General features: G+C 36.3%; 1 protein-coding gene across 2 annotated transcripts in view; it reads right to left on the minus strand.

Moving 5' to 3' along the window:
- Nucleotides 1–5703: 5703 nt before the first annotated feature.
- SRBD1 (S1 RNA binding domain 1) overlaps nucleotides 5704–19252 on the minus strand; it is a 126355-nt gene continuing 112806 nt past the window's right edge. For both annotated transcript variants that reach the window (XM_031594673.2, XM_031594680.2), the window contains exons 22-23: nucleotides 10077–10261; nucleotides 5704–6622 (exon numbers count right to left, since the gene is read on the minus strand). In XM_031594673.2, the coding sequence (XP_031450533.2) occupies nucleotides 6333–6622; nucleotides 10077–10261 (475 nt within the window). In that variant the 3' untranslated portion in view covers nucleotides 5704–6332. The remainder of the gene's footprint in view (nucleotides 6623–10076; nucleotides 10262–19252) is intronic.

Genomic DNA, 19252 nt, shown 5'->3' on the forward strand with positions numbered 1-19252 from the left:
TGTAAGCAAAGGAAGGAAAACACAAAGTGACACTGGTCTCCCAAGAAACACACTACTGCAATTTGATCCAAGTGAGAAGCTTAACATTTTGAAATGTGGGAAAGAAATTGTGACAGAGCCTGCCAGGCAGACAGTTGCCAGTTATATCATTTTGAATATATTTATTTTTCATATAAGCTTTACAGCTCAACCTTTCCTTCCACAAACAATGCCCGCAGAAAGTCACCACACACAATAAACTAAGAGACTGTAAACAGCAAACACAGAAAGATAATTCTTTTAGCTCTTAGATTATCAATCCCTTGTGTGTCTGAGAAAACAGAAGGTCGACGTGCTCAGGCTGCTTTGGGCCAATTCTAAACAACACGGTACATACAGGACAACATGCTCAAATTTAAAACTGAGTAACCTGTCTCAGCCATAGAGCACACCAGGACGTACGGTCTTTGTGAGATACAAAAATTTTCCTTTAGAGGCTAACAACCACATGCTAACAAAAAAAGGTTAGAAAATGGAACAGATTCCAAACAACTGATTTCATATGCTCTTACAAAAAAAGCCACCAATCTAACAGCAGACGTATAGCTGGATTTTCTTCTATTTTCATCGTCTGACCTATTCTGTGCCTATCATCATTCACTGACGCTAAGAGTACACTAACTTCAAGAGCTCCAAGAAAACTGTGACAAACTCTACTTTCAAGGACTTTTCCCACCAGGTGTAAACAGGTAAAAGTGCTGGTGACTGTTGCCCACTATTGCAGAAATATTCCACAACCCCTTCTGTCAATGGATGACACACGTGTTACATGACAGCTGCATGCCTGCCATCAGAAGTAATGAATAAAGACTGATCTATTTGTAATAAACTAATCAGAAACAGCAACATGAGGAAATGAGAAACAAACCAGCCAACAGCACATAATTTGTGGTTCCCTTGCTCAAAGTCAAATGATTCTATGCTACTTGTTAGTAGCAACACGCATCGCTATGTGACAAACTTCTTCTACTATAGTGAGTTATTATATGCATCCTTTATACCTTCATATAGAATCAAGGAGTAATAGACAACTGGGCTTAGAGTCCATTACCACAATGCTGCCATCACATTAATACCTTCTTCAACATCATAACTTCATTCCAATAAGTTCATTTACATCTCCAGGATGTTCTTCCCCAATCCCTCCATTTCCTTCCATTTCCTTTTTCCTGTCCCTCTTTCTTTTCATCACATGAAAACAGCATTCACACTACCAATATGCAGCCTCTGGTATGTGACAGTTTCCTCCCTGCCAAGCTATTGCACACATTTAATTTTGAGGTGAAAATGTACTTTCCTAAGATTTCATTTGTATGCAGCCTTTTAAATGGCCCCCACATTACTTCTTACTACACCATTTCACATACCTCATCATGAGTCACTTGCAATAAATAAATAAATAATCACTACTTAACCACGAATAAAGACATAGTCTTTAGTAGAAACATGATGACATACAAGAATGAGAAATTCCAGCTTAGCTAACTGAATACTGAAAACACATTTTATAACATTCAGGCATAGTAGGGTAAGTGGGTTTGTAAGATAATGAGAAAAAAACACCCACATTAACTTTTCCGAAGTGGAAGTCTTCTGATTACTTGCTGAAGACAAACAGCCTCTTTACAAAAAGAGCCTGAACTCAACCAGATTTAACAAAGCTAAGAATCGCATATGGCTGCTCAACTTACTAAAGCTTCTATTTTTTGTTGCCCCCAGAGGACGAAAACCAGATGAAAAAAGAGAAAGAAAAAAAAAGAGAAATCTTCCATGACATTACTTGGACTGACACGTTGTGCATGCTTTAATAACCTTCAATTCTAGAAGAATACAAGTAATGTAAAAGCTCTAACAAGGAAAACATGGAGTAAGCACGACTATTTCAAGAGCTGGTTGGCTCCTAAACAGGCACAGAGAGCCCATGAAATGAGCAGGCTCAAGTGCTTTACTCAGAACTTCTGGTTATACTTACATTTATCAGTAGGATGAGGGTTGTTCTGCTCTGGGAATGGCTACCAATTCTCTCTCACTTTAAGGAGTTAGAAATCTCTTAGAATTCTTGATGGAACTAGAATGTGTTTAGGAGAGACCCAACAGCTATAGGAACATCAAGAACCCCAGCAGATTGATTACCAGCAACAAGGCATGCTGTTCAAGCTCACACAGAAGCATTACTCCAGCACTGGTTCTTTTCAGCCTAAAAAAAAATTGATAGTCAATCTCCAAGTTGCAAAAGCTGTAGTAAACCTGAGATGCAACAGTGCAACATGGGCTTTTTAAGATTTGCTGTTCAACTGTAGCTCTGTGGAAGTTGCTATGAGCTGCAGAAAAAAGTTTATGAGGACAGGTTGACCTGTTATGAGTGATTCATGTCTAGCTGGAACTACAGCCAACCAGTGAAAGTTACAACATGTTCTTAGAAACACCTCTGAACAAGCAGCACTCTTCAGCCACCTCCTGACAGGAGGTACCTACAGCCAGGATAGTATGACAATCTCGCTTAGAAGCTCAACTGGTAACAAGAGTTTCTCTTAAAACCAGTCAGTTAGTTTCTGTTGTAGGAAATGTATTTAGTCTTTCTTGAAGCTTTGTGGCACATGGATTCACAAGGATTTCTCAAAATTAACCACCATTTATAGTTCTGTATGTGAGGATGGCGAAGAACAGTCTGGAGCAGTGAACTGAAGTGCTCTCAAACCTGTAGGTGGTCCCTAAAGGGGAAGGATGGAATTACTGACTTGGCTAGCTGTTACACACACCAACAGGCACGCCAATGCCCTCACAGCTGTTGAGGAACTCTTGAACAGAAGGGAGTGACAAAGAATAATGGAGACTGGCATAACCAACAGGATCCTTCCACTACCTTAATGGGATTGATACTCTTGAAGTTGGAAGTTCTTAAATGAAGCCAGTTGGCTATACAAATTACCCTCCGGAAGACTAGGAAAATAGAATTACTATTCAGTCTGAACCAAGAACTCCACACTCACTTTAGAGGTGAGGCTCCTTATGCATAAGGCTCTGAAATTAAGCAAATATAATTCATTTGTTTTGTAGCTTCCAGGCATAAAATTTCTGAGTACATTTGTTGTTAAATAAATACAGACACCAAGTTCAAGGCAAACTACCACAAAACTGCTAGATTATTTATTCTCCTGAATTATGCATTACCTTCGCTCAGTATGCAATTTTTCTAATGGAAGTACCCCACAAAGCCCCAAATTCCAGCATGTCTATGTGCCATATGGACAAGCTTCTCCAACTGTCTGTTCCTCATGGAAATTCTATTTGTTTTCTTATTGATTTTATTATGTTTAACAGCATACTAAATCATTCCTGAGTTTGACAAGTTTCTGGAAAATTGATATATGCTGTCTAAAACTGCCTGGGGCAGGAATAAAACCAAAACAAATGACTTCTTTTAAACTCTTGATTTGCATTACTACAGCTCAGCATACAAGTGGCATCTTGTTTTGTGGAATTCTTCTCCTCTGCACAACATTTAAAGTACAGAAAATTTTTAGAAGCTCTTCTTTTGGTTCTGTATATCAGAGGAAGGAGATTGCAAAATTCCATTATTATATTATATTATATTCAGAGAGGGACTAAAAAAAAGTAGCTTGTCAGCTTAGGGAACAGACTTATTTTTTCTTGTGGAGAGGTGAAACAGCGTATAAGATGCCTTGGAACCTCCAGCTCAAGGAGAAATAAAATTGTGCTTAATTCTTCACCTGAGAAACTATACTTAGAAATTTTTGCGGAGGATTAGGATGAAGCAGTGATTTTTTGTTTTGAATCCTGGGAACATCACCACTAAGTGATACAGAAATTTGTTCCAAAGACTGGACCACACAGGGAAGAGCACTTTTTATTTAAAAGGGAAGAAAACAGCAAGTAATCTTTTTCTTTGGTCAGAAACTAAAGATAAAATTGAATACAAAAAAACATACTCTTGTTGCATTGCTGTCAGATGTTTGAAAGCCATTAGAATTCAAAAGGAAAACTGATTGAGAAGGTGGAATTTTAATATTATCAGACATAAAGATCTGACAAAAACTGGAAGGGCCATTTAAACACACATTCATCCCTGGTAGAATCTCATGAAGATTTTTAAAAGGCTATGTTTGGGTAAAGAAAAAAAAAAACCCAAACTTACGAAATATTTTTGTGGGAAGTAGCTAATATATTGAATTAGCTGATAAATGATTGGATTAAATTAGCAGAGCTGCAGACACTTAAGATGTTAGTAGCCAAACTTCCCATTTTGGTGTGATTCAAAAATTCAGAGATGTGACTTTTTCCAGTAGTGCCTATGATGCCACCGAGATTAAGATTCCGAGTTCTCCTAAAGAGCATCCTAACCTCATGAGCCAGGCACTATTAGACAGAAACAACGTGCACTGTTATTAAAATTGAAATCTAGACAAGCTTTGCAAACATCTACAGATAGCAGAAAGTTTATTAAGGAGAATCATCTCTTTCTGAGCGGGCTGTGTGAGGGCAAATACTGAAAAATTGTTCTCCACACAGAAAAATAAATTCTGACAGACAGCAACGAATGCCACACGAAAAGAGTCCAAGACAGATTAATAGAACTATCTTACACAATCAGGACACTCTAAGCTTATAACGTGTTCAGAGATACAGGCAAGAAGTGCCTAGGAAAAGTTTATCCATCTAGTTATATTAGCTGGATTGCACTAAGGCATACATCCAGCTTCCAAGAATGAACAGATATTTAACATGAAATTTAAAATATTATAAATACAATGAAGGCAAAAATCTCTTGATCTTACTACCTGTACTTAAAAGATTTCTAAATTCTGGAGACTATCTGCTTTTCTGCTACCACTTCAGAAATGTTTTCTTTCTTTGTATCTTTGGACCAACCTGTAAGTAAATTCTACAGAATTTCCAGTAGTTCTTGCTTCTTCAAGAATTATAATTAAAAAAAAAAAAAAGAATTTTACCTTTTTTGTTTTCAGGGGTTGCTTCTCGTTCATCGTGAAAGAGGGATCAGGAAGCACCACTTCCTTCTTCATCTGAAGTACAGACAGACCCTGCTAGTTTCCTTACATGATCCTGCTAATTAGAACATCAACTACAATGGAAGAAACTACCCCGTTTGTGAAAAAAAAGTAATTCAGATCTGTCTACCAAAGAAACTTGCCCCACAAGAAATGTGCTCAGTTCATTTAGCCTTTTTCCATCTGAGAGAACTGCTTAAAATAGGCTACTTCTCTATTACTTAAATCCAGTTCTTAAGATATCTGCCACAAAATCAACACAGAATCCAGAGTAGTTGGTTTGACTGATTGTCTTAATGTACTGTGGACTCTCCCATCTAACCTCTATATGAATGATGTTTCTGACAGCTAGAGAATCGTCCTATCACTTATGAGATTTTATTATGCATTTGGTTTTTTTTTTTTTCCAGACAAGTCTGATCCTATATTTCAAGTCTTGAGAATATTCTACTTCCATTGATTATACTGAAAAAAACCCAGAAGGCTCAACTAATGGGAAGACAAAACCTAAGGGAAGACATTTTGACAAGTGCATCCTCACAAACTGCATTCTTAAATTGAAATATTAATAATATAACATGTCAGAAAGAACAAGTACTAGGGCTGTTAAAACACTTCTAGAACAAGTACACTGAGAAAAGGTGGACAGAAATGTTTTTATTTTGTACATGTATAGTACAACATTACATCTCTGAGCAATGTTTCTTAAACCCCAAGGTATATTCAAGTGTGTTAATCAATACAATAACTGAACAAGCAATCATAAGAGAGGAAAACAGACCTCCTAATATTGCTGCTCAAATAAAACGGAATATTTCTGAACCATCAATAGTATTAGCAGATGTTCTTTTCTTCAGTCTACTTTTGAATCGATGTCATCACCAACTAACCTAATAAGATCACTTTTTTCTAAAACTAGGTAACCTTCTTTCAGAGTCTCTTCCAGAAAACATGGAAATTATATCACTGTTTTTTGAAGGGGAACAGTAGATGTCTGCTGGTGTAGTACTGATCAATAATTGAGACAGCAAATCTTGCACAGACAGAACAGGTAAGAGATGTGTCTGACAGCACACTGGAATTTCATTTGTTCTGCAGACAAAATAACCAGGTTTCTTGGAGGTAATCCAATAAACTGCTCTAGAAAGGATTCAAGAAATGGGGAAAAAATTGTTTCACTTTCAACAATCTCATTAAATGTCTGAATCTCTAGAACCCTGTTAACACTTGAAATGAAAACTCAATCATAAAAAAAAACCCACCCTCTCATAAAACACGAATAAGATCCAATGTAATCCTTAATCGAGGAATATCGACATTCAGCACTTTAACTTCCACTCTTTCTCCAGGACCTAACCCAAGGCTTCTTCTCTTCTTCACTTTAGAAAGTTTAGATTCTGTTATGTTTCGCACTGGAATCAAACCTGCTTTTCCCACACCAATATCAACAAAAACTCCAAATGGTGTTGCATTTTCAACTTTTCCAGTCAGAACAGTACCAACACTTAAGTCTTCAAAGCAGACAATGCTCCTCTTGAAGTCAGGTTTATCAAAATCTGTTACAAGAAACAAGAAACAAAAATAAGACACTTGAGAAGAACTTCGTATTATTTTCTAACAATTGTTTCCAGTTAAGAGTTTCTAATTAAGAAATCATGCCAAAGTAGATCTAAGGCACCAAGTACGGCTTCATTTATAAAAACAAAGATGCAGATTTTAAAATGAAGAAAAACAACTTCTTCTATGTCATTAGTCATCTTAAAGGGCTGTGATAAATAGAATAATAAATACAGTAAACTCAGTGGTATGAAACTATCATACACGGTTTAGAAGTATGTAGTATATTAGCAAGTGATTGAAACACTCCTTTAATGTTCTTGGAGCTAGTGAGAAAAGACTCGAGGTGACTCTTACTTGGACTGCATAAATTACATACATCATTCTATTTCAGATCACAGATTTACATACAATAAGGTGAACACTCAGTCTTCATCACATACTATGCAGAAAAATCAAGAATGCACTTTCTTAGGCTTGCTGTTCACCAGCACCATGACATCACAGAGTCAAATGTGACAATTTAAAAATCACATGTGATTTTAATATATTAGGTTGTTACTTAAGTTCACATTCTACAGTTACAGGCACAGATAGATTTTGTTAAATTATCATTACTTACTTACCACTTCCTGCTCCCACAAAAAAAACCTTCTGAGACATCTTAAAAACTTCTCTTTTCCTCCTGCTGTTTTACCATTTACAGTAGCGCTAAGATTTTCCACAGAGTACATCACCAAATGTTGATTCCAAATATTTTCCTCTATTTTATTTTTTTAGGGCCAATATAAAATGAACAAATGTAGCTAAAATGTACTTTGGCAGGCTGTGGATCAGACCCCAACTTAATACAGGATCTTGTCATGGCATCAAAAGGCTCTGAATGACATGAATGTTTCCAAAGAATGAACGTACCTAATTGCCCAAAATTGAACAATTCTTTTTCATATAACATCACCGGTAGCACTTCAAACAAACAAAAAAACTCCAACACTTTGACAGCTACTCAGGATAATGATCATAATGATCAGGGGAAATATGGGAATTCTTTTTATTGATTTATTTTTTTTTCCCCTTCTGGCAGATTTATCACAGTTACCAGATAAGTTCATTACCAGATAAGTTCAACTTTAACATTAAAAAGATTTTCTTGCAAGAAATTCTTTGTAGAACTTTGAGAAGAAAAAGACTTAGAATATGATTAAATGTTCTACATTTCAGTTTCATCCCCAGATTCTTGTAATTTTCCTTTGTACTAACATCATTCAGAAAAAATAAGCAACATTTAAAAGGATAGAGAGGAGAACTCTTTATCTGTAATTTTCTTATGCTGTATCTCCACTGTTGGGAACAACATCAGAATTTAATGTTAAATCAAGATATATATATATATTTAATTGGGATAGAGTACAAACTATTCAGTCTGCCTAAGTCCTGTTTGGTATGATTCATTTCTTCACTAATTAATTCATTTATTCACTAATAGATTTCTTCATATGTTTACACTTCATCCTATCACAATTTAGATTGAGATGCGAAAGCACCAGAATGAATGGAGACATGAAATATTTATTTTCAAGACCACTATTTGGAAATTTGACTGGACTACTGATATCATTTACCTGAACTTGAGCAAGGCCTTTGACATGGTCCCCCACCACATCCTTATCTCCAAATTGGAGGGATGTGGATTTGATGGGTGGACCACTCGTTGGTTAAGAAACTGGCTGAAAGGCCGCAGGCAGAGGGTGCTCATCAATGGCTCTATGTCCAGGTGGAAGCCAGTAACGAGCAGCATACCCCAGGGGTCTGTCTTGGGACCGGTGCCCTTTAACATCTTTATCAGTGACATTGATGACGGAATTGAGTGCACCCTCAAGCAAGTTTGCTGACGACGCCAAGCTGAGTGGTGCGGTCAACACAGTTGAAGGAAGGGATGCCATTCAGAGGGACCTCGAGAGGCTAGAAAGGTGGGCCCGGGTGAACCTGATGAGGTTCAACATGGCAAAGTGCAGAGTTTTGCACTTGGGCTGGAGGAATCCCAGGCATCCATACAGACTGGAAGGAGCGGTCCTTGAGAGCAGCCCTGTGGAAAAGAACTTGGGGGTCTTGATAGATGAAAAACTTAATATGAGCCAGCAGTGTGTGCCCCTGTGGCTCGGAAGGCAAATGCTCCATCAAAAGAGGGGCGTCCAGCAGGGACAGGGAGATGACTGTTCCCCTCTATTCTGCTCTTGTGAGGTCCCATCTAGAATACTGCGTCCACGTGTGGAGCCCCCAGTACAAAAAAGACAGGGAGCTGCTGGAGAGGGTCCAGAGGAGGGCCATGAAGATGATCAGGGGACTGGAGCGCCTCCCCTATGAAGACAGGCTGAGGGAGCTGGGCTTGTTCAGCCTAGAGAAAAGAAGGCTGCGGGGTGACCTCATTGCAGCATTTCAATACCTAAAGGGAGCCTACAGAGGGGAGGGGAATCAACTCTTTGAAAGGGTAGATAACGGCAGGACAAGGGGAAATGGTTTTAAGTTGAGGGAGGGAAGATTTAGGTTGGATGTCAGGGGGAAATTCTTTACAGAGAGTGGTGAGGTGCTGGAACAGGCTGCCCAGAGAGGTTGTGGATGTCCTGTCCCTGGAAGTGTTCAAAGCCAGATTGGATGGGGCCCTGGGCAGCCTGGTCTAGCATTAAATGAGGAGGTTGGTGGCCCTGCAAGTGGCAGGGGGGTTGGAGCTTCATGATCCTTGAGGTCCCTTCCAACCCAGGCCATTCTGTGAGTCTGTGAAATATTTCTAAAACTTACAAGGAAACTATTCATGAAGCCAAAAAAGTAGACAAAAATGTTACCTTTTTAAGCATAGGTTTGTTATTACATACCTGTATCTTTGCTGTCTTGTCTTTATCTCTTGCTACCATAAGCTTCATTAAACAGCATCTCCAGATGTTTTACTATACTGCCTACTTCACCTTTCTTTCCCCACCACCTTAAACTGTTCAGCACTACCACAAAGTTTTAACTCAAGTGTGTCACGAGCTGTATGCTGCAATTACTTTTGTCTCCAAGAACGAGTGTAATAAAAGCAGAACTACACTCTAGTACACTACTGCTCCACAGACCTTTATTATTACTGTTTCAGCAGCATTCTTCTTGTGATGGAAAACCAACACAGATTTAATCAGTATTGAGTCAACATATTGAAACTATTTAATTCGTTAACAGCCATATAACTCCCTCTTCCTATGTCTGAAAAGGCCATGATTTGAGACAGGATTCACACTCCCTACTTACTGATATGGAAACAAAACACCTGACTATGATACAGTCTTTTCTCTATCTGAGAAAAAAAGAGTTCCCCATTCATGAAAGTCTACCTCTGACTTTAGAAGATGAAAACACGCTGATTTAAAACTAGTAAGATGAACAACTGAAAAGAGATTACGGCCCTCTAAGAGTTTTTACCTGTTCGGATGTCAAAGCCTTCAGGCTGAGTTAGACCATCAATGATTAGCTGCAACGTGTGCACCGTTGTATTTAGCCTTTTGGCTGTCCCTTCCAGTCCTTCCTTTTGAATTACTGCATTTACTTTTTGTTGCATATCCGATTTTCCTATTTCATTTGTGTTTCCTCCAATGAAGGATAAAAATCTGTGAAATTCAAACAGACGCAGAGAGATTTGTAACATCCTTCAGTAGGAACTGAACTTATACAACACAAACATTCTCATCTTTTGTAATTGTTGCATACATAAATAAATTGTATATTGAGAGAAGAACGGAGTGACATCTAAAAAGTCTACAAATAAATACTTGAAGAAAAAGCATTGATCTGAGATCTCTTGAAAAAAAAGTTGAAAAAATCCCAAGACTCACTGAAATTTTTGTTCAACAATGTTGGAACATATGCTAAGAAGCAGAGAACCAGTGACAAAAACACACATGCAGACTCTATTCCTATTTTCAAAAGTGATACCATAAAACAATTTTTATTTATTTATCACTGAGTAAATATCCTTATTTTGGTGAAAGACTTAAACATGGAAAATAAGTGTTTAATATACATAAACCAAAGATACGACAAAGCTCATACAAGTCACATTTACACTGGACAGAGTATTGCAGTTTGTCTTTTTCTCAGTTAACATTTCAATGATCTGTCCACAGGCACCAAGCTCTGCAACTCAAAGTTCCATGAATAAGTCTCTCCCATCCTGCTTTATCACGCTCTTGGTATTGGAGAGTTGTAGATGTTTTTGGCATGTTCTCCATAGGAGACAGGTAGAATAATTTTTCCAATTTACCAGACTCTGAGTGAATGTTCCTATTACAAATTGCTAGACAAGATCCCTACTTCCTGCTATTATCCTGCATCATAACAGGTGTAAACTACAATGAGAAAAAGAAGTGTTGATCAGTAGGTGCATGCCCTACACTTGGGAGCAGTGGGAGTCATTCAGTTTCCAAAAGAAAGCAAGCTTCCTGGTACTCAGCCTGATACTTTAGCTTTTTAAGAGTGCTTGCTGTATTTTATGCAGAACCAAACACTGATATTGCTTTTGGCAGGAAACTAAACTTTTATTTATTTATCTACCTGAGTAACTCAACTGACAGGATTCCAGGTAGTAATTCATTAAATGTTATATGCACTGAAACACGTTAGACTTATTTTTGAGAGAGCAGAAATTGAAGAAACATAATGCAATATCAGATTTTTCAGCAAATCACGGTTCATCTTTGAGCATAAGAGCAAATCTCCACTCCAAAATGCCCACAGATTTCATTTATAGAAAGAGAGCTGTCTAAAATTGGCTGTCAAGACTCCACTCCTTTACTGAATTCAAATACAATCATAGTGATTGAAGCGTAAGGTAGTGTTAGCAGAAATGCATACAGTTATACTTAACAACGATAGAAACAATTTTTCACATTAACTTTGATGGTCTCCACAGATCATCCCTGTGGCTGCATATGAAGAAAAGAAATTCAGTAGATGAGACTTTCCTCAGAATTCACTGAATTTTAAATGACCAGATTTCAGCGTTGACATCATGAAGATTTTTTGTTTGTTTGTTTTGTTTTTAAGTAAATTGAGGTGCTTTGGAAACAAACTTAATATCAAAACAGATAAAATTATATAATATTAAAAAGATTTTTTTAATCTTTGGTACATTAAAAACATTACCACTCACACATTTTTCCAACAAAGGCCTATTTACAAAAATATCAGAATTTTATGAAAACATCTTCTGTCAGTTGCTTAATAACATGAAAGCAATATTGCTGGAACCATACGTAGGTCCAGGCAAGGTGATCTTCACAAAGCTACTTAGAGCTGCAGACTGCTACCATTGATAGATAGAAAATGCCACCCACTCCAGCCACTAGTGACAGGCAGCAGCTGTCACTATTTGAAATAGCTGCCCTATTCATGAAAGTTATTTGCATCCTCCACTCTTACCTCTTTCTTCTCCAGCCCCTACAAAGTATTTATCTGATATTATACAGGATTTCTCATTTGGGCTAGGATGTCCAGTGTCTCTGGATCCTTTGTTATCAATTATAGTTATTTAAATAACTTAACATGGCTACTGCTCAGAATAAAAATTTTTCTCCAGCCAAAAGCAGCTTAAATATGTGGTCAGCTTTAAGGATGTAAAAAAGCCCCACTACCCTCACCTGAATCACTTAAGTTGGGCATTTGCTTGAAAATATTTCAGAATTGTAAGCTATATACAGGCATAGCAGATCACTGCAACAAGGCCCAGTGTGCATGCATACAGATACACAAACAAAAAAAATGTAATACGAACAACACAAATTTATTTTGGATATTTTCATCTTTGTCAGTCTAGTAGGAAGAATTATGTATTAAAATATTTCCAATTAAAAGTAACTTCTTATGGATTACAGATAAAATATTTTAAAAATACTGTTGAATCTAATTACATATTTAATGTATCATTTTCACTCAAACACAGCTTGAGGGCAGAGACTAAAAATCAATATGAAGCATAGTCTATGGCTGAACACTGGTGCATTATACTAATCATTTCTAACCATAAATGTCATTGCTACGAATACAGTTTCCTTATTTAAAAAAGCAACCCAACTTCCTTTGAAAGTTACTTAAGGTCAAAAAAAAAAGTAAGATGATATTGTCAGCAACAAGACAGACTGTGACGTGGCTACTGTAGAAAAAAGAGGTTTCCCTTAATTTCTTTATTTTGATCTTTGTAATGGTAAACTGTCTCACTACAGTCTTAAAAAAAAAATCCCACTCAATTTGTAAATGACAGTTCCAGTTGCATAACCATAAGAACATGAATGATCTGTGTAAAAATGTAAGCCCTTTAAGTGTTTTCCTGGCTACATAAGTGAACTAAATTACATGCTGCAGCAGTTCAAGTGCTATGTTTATCTACCAGAAAGATTAAACCTAAAGAAAAGTTAACAAAAATGGAAATGTGAAAGACAAGATGCTTTCTCAGAAGTGAAGTCATTCTTATAAGTTATACTATCCTTATTTCCTCAAATGAGTGTGAGTGTATGGTGAACTTTCTACTCGAGGAACAGCAAGTCAGAGAAAAGTCTTCCAGGAATGTTGTTCAGAACAGAATGGGATTTAGCTATTTTAAGGATTTAGAGTTTTGAGATTTAGATGATACTTAGAAACCTTTGCAATCCTGTTAATTTAAAATGCGTGTTTGCAGTCTTATAGGACCTGAAGAGAATGGTCATGGCTAAATCACTGATGGTTTTTATTTAATACATAATTTCATCCATCTTACCCAGATAAAGAAAGAAAAGTAGCATAAATGTAACAAATAAGCACATCATGTTCACTTAACATACACATCTGCACAAAATTATAGCACAGACCTTGCAATGCTCTAAAAGACAATGCAAATTTCAGTGGAATGTAAATAAAGTCTAAAAAGAGTAAAATGGTAGTATACTAAAGGAAGTTTTCAGAACAATTTTAAGTCACCTTGAACTCCCCCCCACAAAATGAAACAAAAAAAGCTTCTTACAATATGCAGGAGTTCTAAAGCTTTGCAAGGGTTTTAGTCACAGTCGTTCTGTTTTATGTAATCATTTCCAGCAACACGACTTAAGAGCTGGGAGTACTGGATTCATTACATTAAAGCAACATGATACGCCATTACATCTTGTCACAGTGCACACATGAATTAATGGTAATGCAACATAATCACTCTGAAAACAAAACAACTTTGCATTAGCATGTGCTTTGTTAAGTAAAACGTACATTCATGACAGTAGCAAATTTAAATTATGCAGGCATTGATGTTTTAGTAATGTTTTGAAATACAAAAGCATTATTTGTATAATGCAGATGCTGGACTGTTCTTGTTCTCACTAGTCATGCAGGTCCTCAACATTTCAACTGGTGATGGGGATTATAAATCAAACACTATCTGTGCGTTATTCTGCAATTAAATAGTTGCTTGTCACAAAGTTAAGATTTCAAGTCTATTCAGAACTTTCTATATGGCTTAATCAGATAAGGATATTTAACCAGTGTTTTTCCTCAAATGCATAATTTATTAACTTTATATATGATCTGCGTGCATGCAGAAGACTACAAAGCGCTCAGTTTACATTTTGAAAGGATGCATCAGGAAACAACAAGCTTCTAACTGAGAAGAAATTCAGAGACCATTAGATTGCAGCATGGCCACTTTGCAACAATGCTGCTAGGCATACTGTTGTTAGCTGTTTTCATAACTACCAATATATCACATAACTGAAGTGTAACGTGAGATACTGAACAGTGAAATTCTATCAGTTATCCACAAAAAGAAAAAAAAAATCAGTACAACGTACATGAGATAATTCCATTAAAGTTCATTTTATTTGTGCATTTTAATCATATAATGGCAATTAGCACTGAAAGCCTTTTTTCTGCCCTTTTATTTTCTAAGAAGATATTTCAAAAATGTCCTCAAAAATCCAACTACTAAGTTAATAGACTTGAAAATGAGTAGATGTTCCACAATGACAAATATGAATACCTATTGGACTTAATGTCCCTCAATCTGCAAGTGTTCTTAATTAGGTTCAGACATTTCCTACTGGAAATAACTGAAAGGATTTAATTTACTGACCGTAAGTTTTTCTAACTTTCTTAAAAACAAACAAACAAAAACTATCGAGCTGTGTACATTCTAACTGAAGCAGACAATGATGATTTTGAAGTAAAGCACTTTTACAGTGCTTTACTGTAAGTCTATTTCTGTTGCTCAAACACTGCACCAAGTAAGTGATCCATCACATCCCTGATTTCTATTTTCCTGAAGGACAGAAGCGAGCCAGCCTGGCAGGGATCTGGAAGTGCTGTCAAAAGACAAGCATGCCATTGTATAATGGGCTGAAGAGGAAGACCTATCTTTTGCTGGTCTCTTTGATCAATAGTACTGCTTTTACATTTTCTTAACTGTCCGTACTTGGCTTCAAAGCTAGCAAGTGCAGCTACCTGGTGCAAGTTCTCAACAGAACAGAGATGTAATGGATTATCTGCCGAATCCACCCATGTACCAGAGTGGCAGAAACACCAGAAACTTTTGAAAATTGATCAATAGTGAGCAATGATGAAATATAAACCATTATCAACATGACGGTCATTTCAGCAAAGCGTTTAACTCCAAATGTTTATTTTGGTGATGAATAAGCACGTGAATAAGTGCTTTGCTGAATATTCTTGGGATTTTTAAGTCCTTTCGGGGATATCAACAAGCATTATCAACACAGCGAGACTGTTCTTACTGTCTGTCAAAACCTGTTCTTGAGGCAAAAACCATCCACAGCAAGCAGTACTGTCTCCTAGCAGGCAAGGTCTTGAAATGATGGCTAGCCAGGGAAGACACCCATCTGTGTTATGCTAAATCACAACTTTAGGTCTGTTAGAAATGGCTTGCCAATATTTATAAGTCAGACTAACTGAAATACAACCTGTCTGCCAGATGCTTCGATATGTGAGATGTCAATACACATTCTGATTGCCAACCTTTAGCAGAGAGTATTTTTATGACGTTTATATAAAATCAGTAAATGGTAAGATCCAGCCATATGAAACCAACTGCACCCAGCAGACTGATACAACAAAAGAATAACACTGCCATTTCTTCCCAGCATTTTGGTTTATAAGCATAACCTGGTTGTAACTTCTTGGGACTGCCTAAATGTTTCCTCAGTTTTCCTAGCAGTTCTTTTACAGTATGTACCAAGAAATTGGATATGTTCTACATGTTGTATTAATTGTATGTAGAAGATTCTGCCTCTATAAACTGTTTTTCACATATAGACTTTTCAGAAACTTAAAACAGCTCTGCTTTGCAGAAAAATATGCTGCCTACAAGTATTTTAAAAGACTTTTTTTTCTGTAATGTGTAGGAAATTATGATTCATAATAAAGCTTGATCACTGCACGTGTCGCAGTCAAGCTTTGACAGTGTGGAAACCATAGCAAAAATGTTTTGGTCATCTACAGAGTGTGTAAAATCACCAGGAGGATGTTTTCCAGTTATTTTATAGAAATTGTACAGAATTTAAGTTAAATTGTCTAAGTGCCATAAATCAATCATACCAGCACTATTTGTGCCACTGTAGTAAAGATTACATCAGTGTTTCCATTATATAAAAAAAAAAGAAAACCACTATTTTTCAGGGGTTTCTAATTCAGCCATTAAAATTGGCTCCAATCTAAAACTTGGCAACCAAATTCACCACTTGGGAGCAATTCTTTTAACCATTTTTTTTTTCAATGGCTTTGGCTTTCAAGCTACAAAATACTTCTGAAAAAGAAAATTAGTGGTTTCAAATTTTGGTGAACTTCTACCTCTCAAAAACATTGTTTTAAAAACTGATAATTTTGCGTGTCATAAATCTGTAATGTGGACTACTGCCTCTGGGTAATTTGAATAGAAGTAGTGTATAAAAATTGATGGCTTATTTTGCTTAAAAATAAATGCAATTTCCCATGAAAACTTTTAATCCAATAAAATTTTGATGAAAGTCTTTCTTATGGCAAAATGTGGTACACATTACACAAGGAAGCCTTTATGATTAATTTACGCAACATCAATTTCATCCATTTTGATTTCTGTGGTAACAGACACTGTATTTTGATGCCTAGAATTAAATCTGTCCATCACATTCATCAGAAAAATTCTCCTTTTGTTAGCACAGATCCATCTGTGATCATGACACGGTGACTGACAAGTTGTGTAAACAGCAAAAAAGAAAACGATACTTTAAAAGCAGCAAAGAAACATAGCTAAAATGAAATGGATTTTGTTTAAAAACATTTGTATTGAGTTCTGATTTGAACCCACTTCTAACAGTCTCAATGATTCTCATGAACATTAGACTTAAATTAGGTTTTAAACCATAGAAGAGTTTAGTACTATCATCTTAAGAAGTCTTTCAGACTTTTTTTGAGAAGTCATTTAAAACACAATCATTACTAAGTTATATTAGATGACTGAGGGCAGGATACTATGATATCTGTTTCATATTTAGACCTTATGTCATCAGTGTCCATTTTTTATACTATATTGCTTGTTTGCTTTTTTTTTTTTTGCCAGTTTGCTGCAGAGCTATTCTTTTCAAACGGTTATTTGCAAGATAAAAATATTAGAAATATCTCCCTCCTGCCTTCCCCACATTACTTCGGGGGATCAAGGTTACCACCTTCATATTTCGTGAACTTTCAAGGAAAACATTTTTCTGTTGAAAGAAAAATAACACTGAACATAGACTACATTCATAGAAAACACTGTGAGACATTTTAATTTAAATGTAAGAAGTAAGATAACAGAAAAAGTCCAAAGGAAATAGAAAAGACTGATTCTATTACAGGAACAGATGCTATGCTTATTACTTAAGGTGTTTCATTAACAAATGTTATTATATTTTTATACTTGTTTTGTTATCAGTTGACATTTTTTTTGTATAATGAAACTTTATTGTATAATACCTACAATGTGCACTTGGATTTAAATATTTCACCTGAAAATTCAGTTGAGGAAGGCAAAGTGTTTGGTGAGAAACAAAGAGCAGACAATGGCACAGCTGGAATCCTACTTTCAAGAAACTGCACTAGACAAAGAGAAATGACATGAAACATAGCATTGGTCTGTAGCCACATCATACTTCTCTAATGGCTTTGCAGCTCTCAAAGCCCAGTAAGTTTGAAAGTGAGCTTATTCTAAGAAACTCCAACGTATCTCCAAGCGATGTTGGCAGGACAATAGGTGTCAGCCCCTTTGCATAAGCCTACAACTCCAACCACCTACTAAAACTGTCTCCAGGATTTCAGTTGTATGTGAATGTGAACTACCCTGTACAGCACTACTATTCACTATTTCAGATATAAATTGACCTGTGTTAATTTAGCTTGTGATGGCATAGTACTAGATAAAACCCTCTATATTCTACCACTAATTGACTACAGTTTTCTACCCTGAAGTAGTCTTTCCACGTCAATCAATCCTTAAGCAAAGCTGGTAACACTATGAACACTTTTTTTGATTATATTGTTGTACTAGAGCTGGAAAGCCAAATGAACTTAATACCAAATCCTGACTACTTGATAATTAAATCGTATGAAATACAATATGGTAAATCAGCATTAGTGTTTGCTTAATTATGTACATTAAATTCACTCTGAAAAATCTTAAGTAGGAATGACTAAGGTTTCTCACACTCTAAATCCTAATTGTAAGATGCTTGATACCAGGATCTTGTCTTTTAAATTTTTTTAATTTCATTTATTCAGCTATGAATAGGACAGAGAAAGAGTAACAAATGGTGATGTGCTAGAAAAATGGAGAAAGAAAGAGGAAAATAAGAATCCAAAATTACCTATATGTTGTAAAAAGAGTAGGGACACTAGTAGTCAGCTTCACACTGGCCCAAGAATCACGGCCAAAAGAGAAGGCTATGTGGCATGGAGTGGACAGAAACAAAAGTGCCCAGCAGAAGGAAAGAACATTCACCTATGCAGAGGAAACTGTATATGCAATTACCTCTTCTAGAGAGCTAACAAAGCATACACTGTAGGGAAAGTATTCTAGAAAATCAAGGTCCTGAAAGAATTTTTTTTTAGATTAAGAAATTTGAGCTTCATGAACTCAGAAACTCAGCATCTCTCTTTGGGACTTAGAGATTGTTTTGTTATGAACAGGTAGCAGAACGATGTTTCTCCAGGAGTAATATTCTCAGATATCATGAGAACCCTGAAAGCATTTAAATGCTGATGAAATTATCTCCAGCATGCCTTAAGAAAAGAACCTGTTCACCGCAAATCACTTACAAAAATAAATACGTGCTGGTTTATGGTAGGAAATAATGTTTTCTCAAGAGGACAAGCTGAGTCTAATTTCAACCAGGACTGATGATAGAAAAGATCAAATCTTATACTAGCATTCACCAGCTGCAGTACCTCCCTGAAGAGAGGCGCACATGGGTTCCTAATTACTTTGTGTGACCTACAGAAAAAACATTCTCTTCTTTTAGCTGAAGGTCACATACTAAAACCACCATGACATTCATGTATTTGGAAACTTAATATAGACATCTTAATCAGATCTCGCAACATCAGAATTTAATTGTAGAGCT

The sequence above is a fragment of the Phasianus colchicus genome, chromosome 2, assembly GCF_987193195.1.
Source record: "Phasianus colchicus chromosome 2, bPhaCol1.hap1.1, whole genome shotgun sequence".
Taxonomy (NCBI): Eukaryota; Metazoa; Chordata; class Aves; order Galliformes; family Phasianidae; genus Phasianus; species Phasianus colchicus.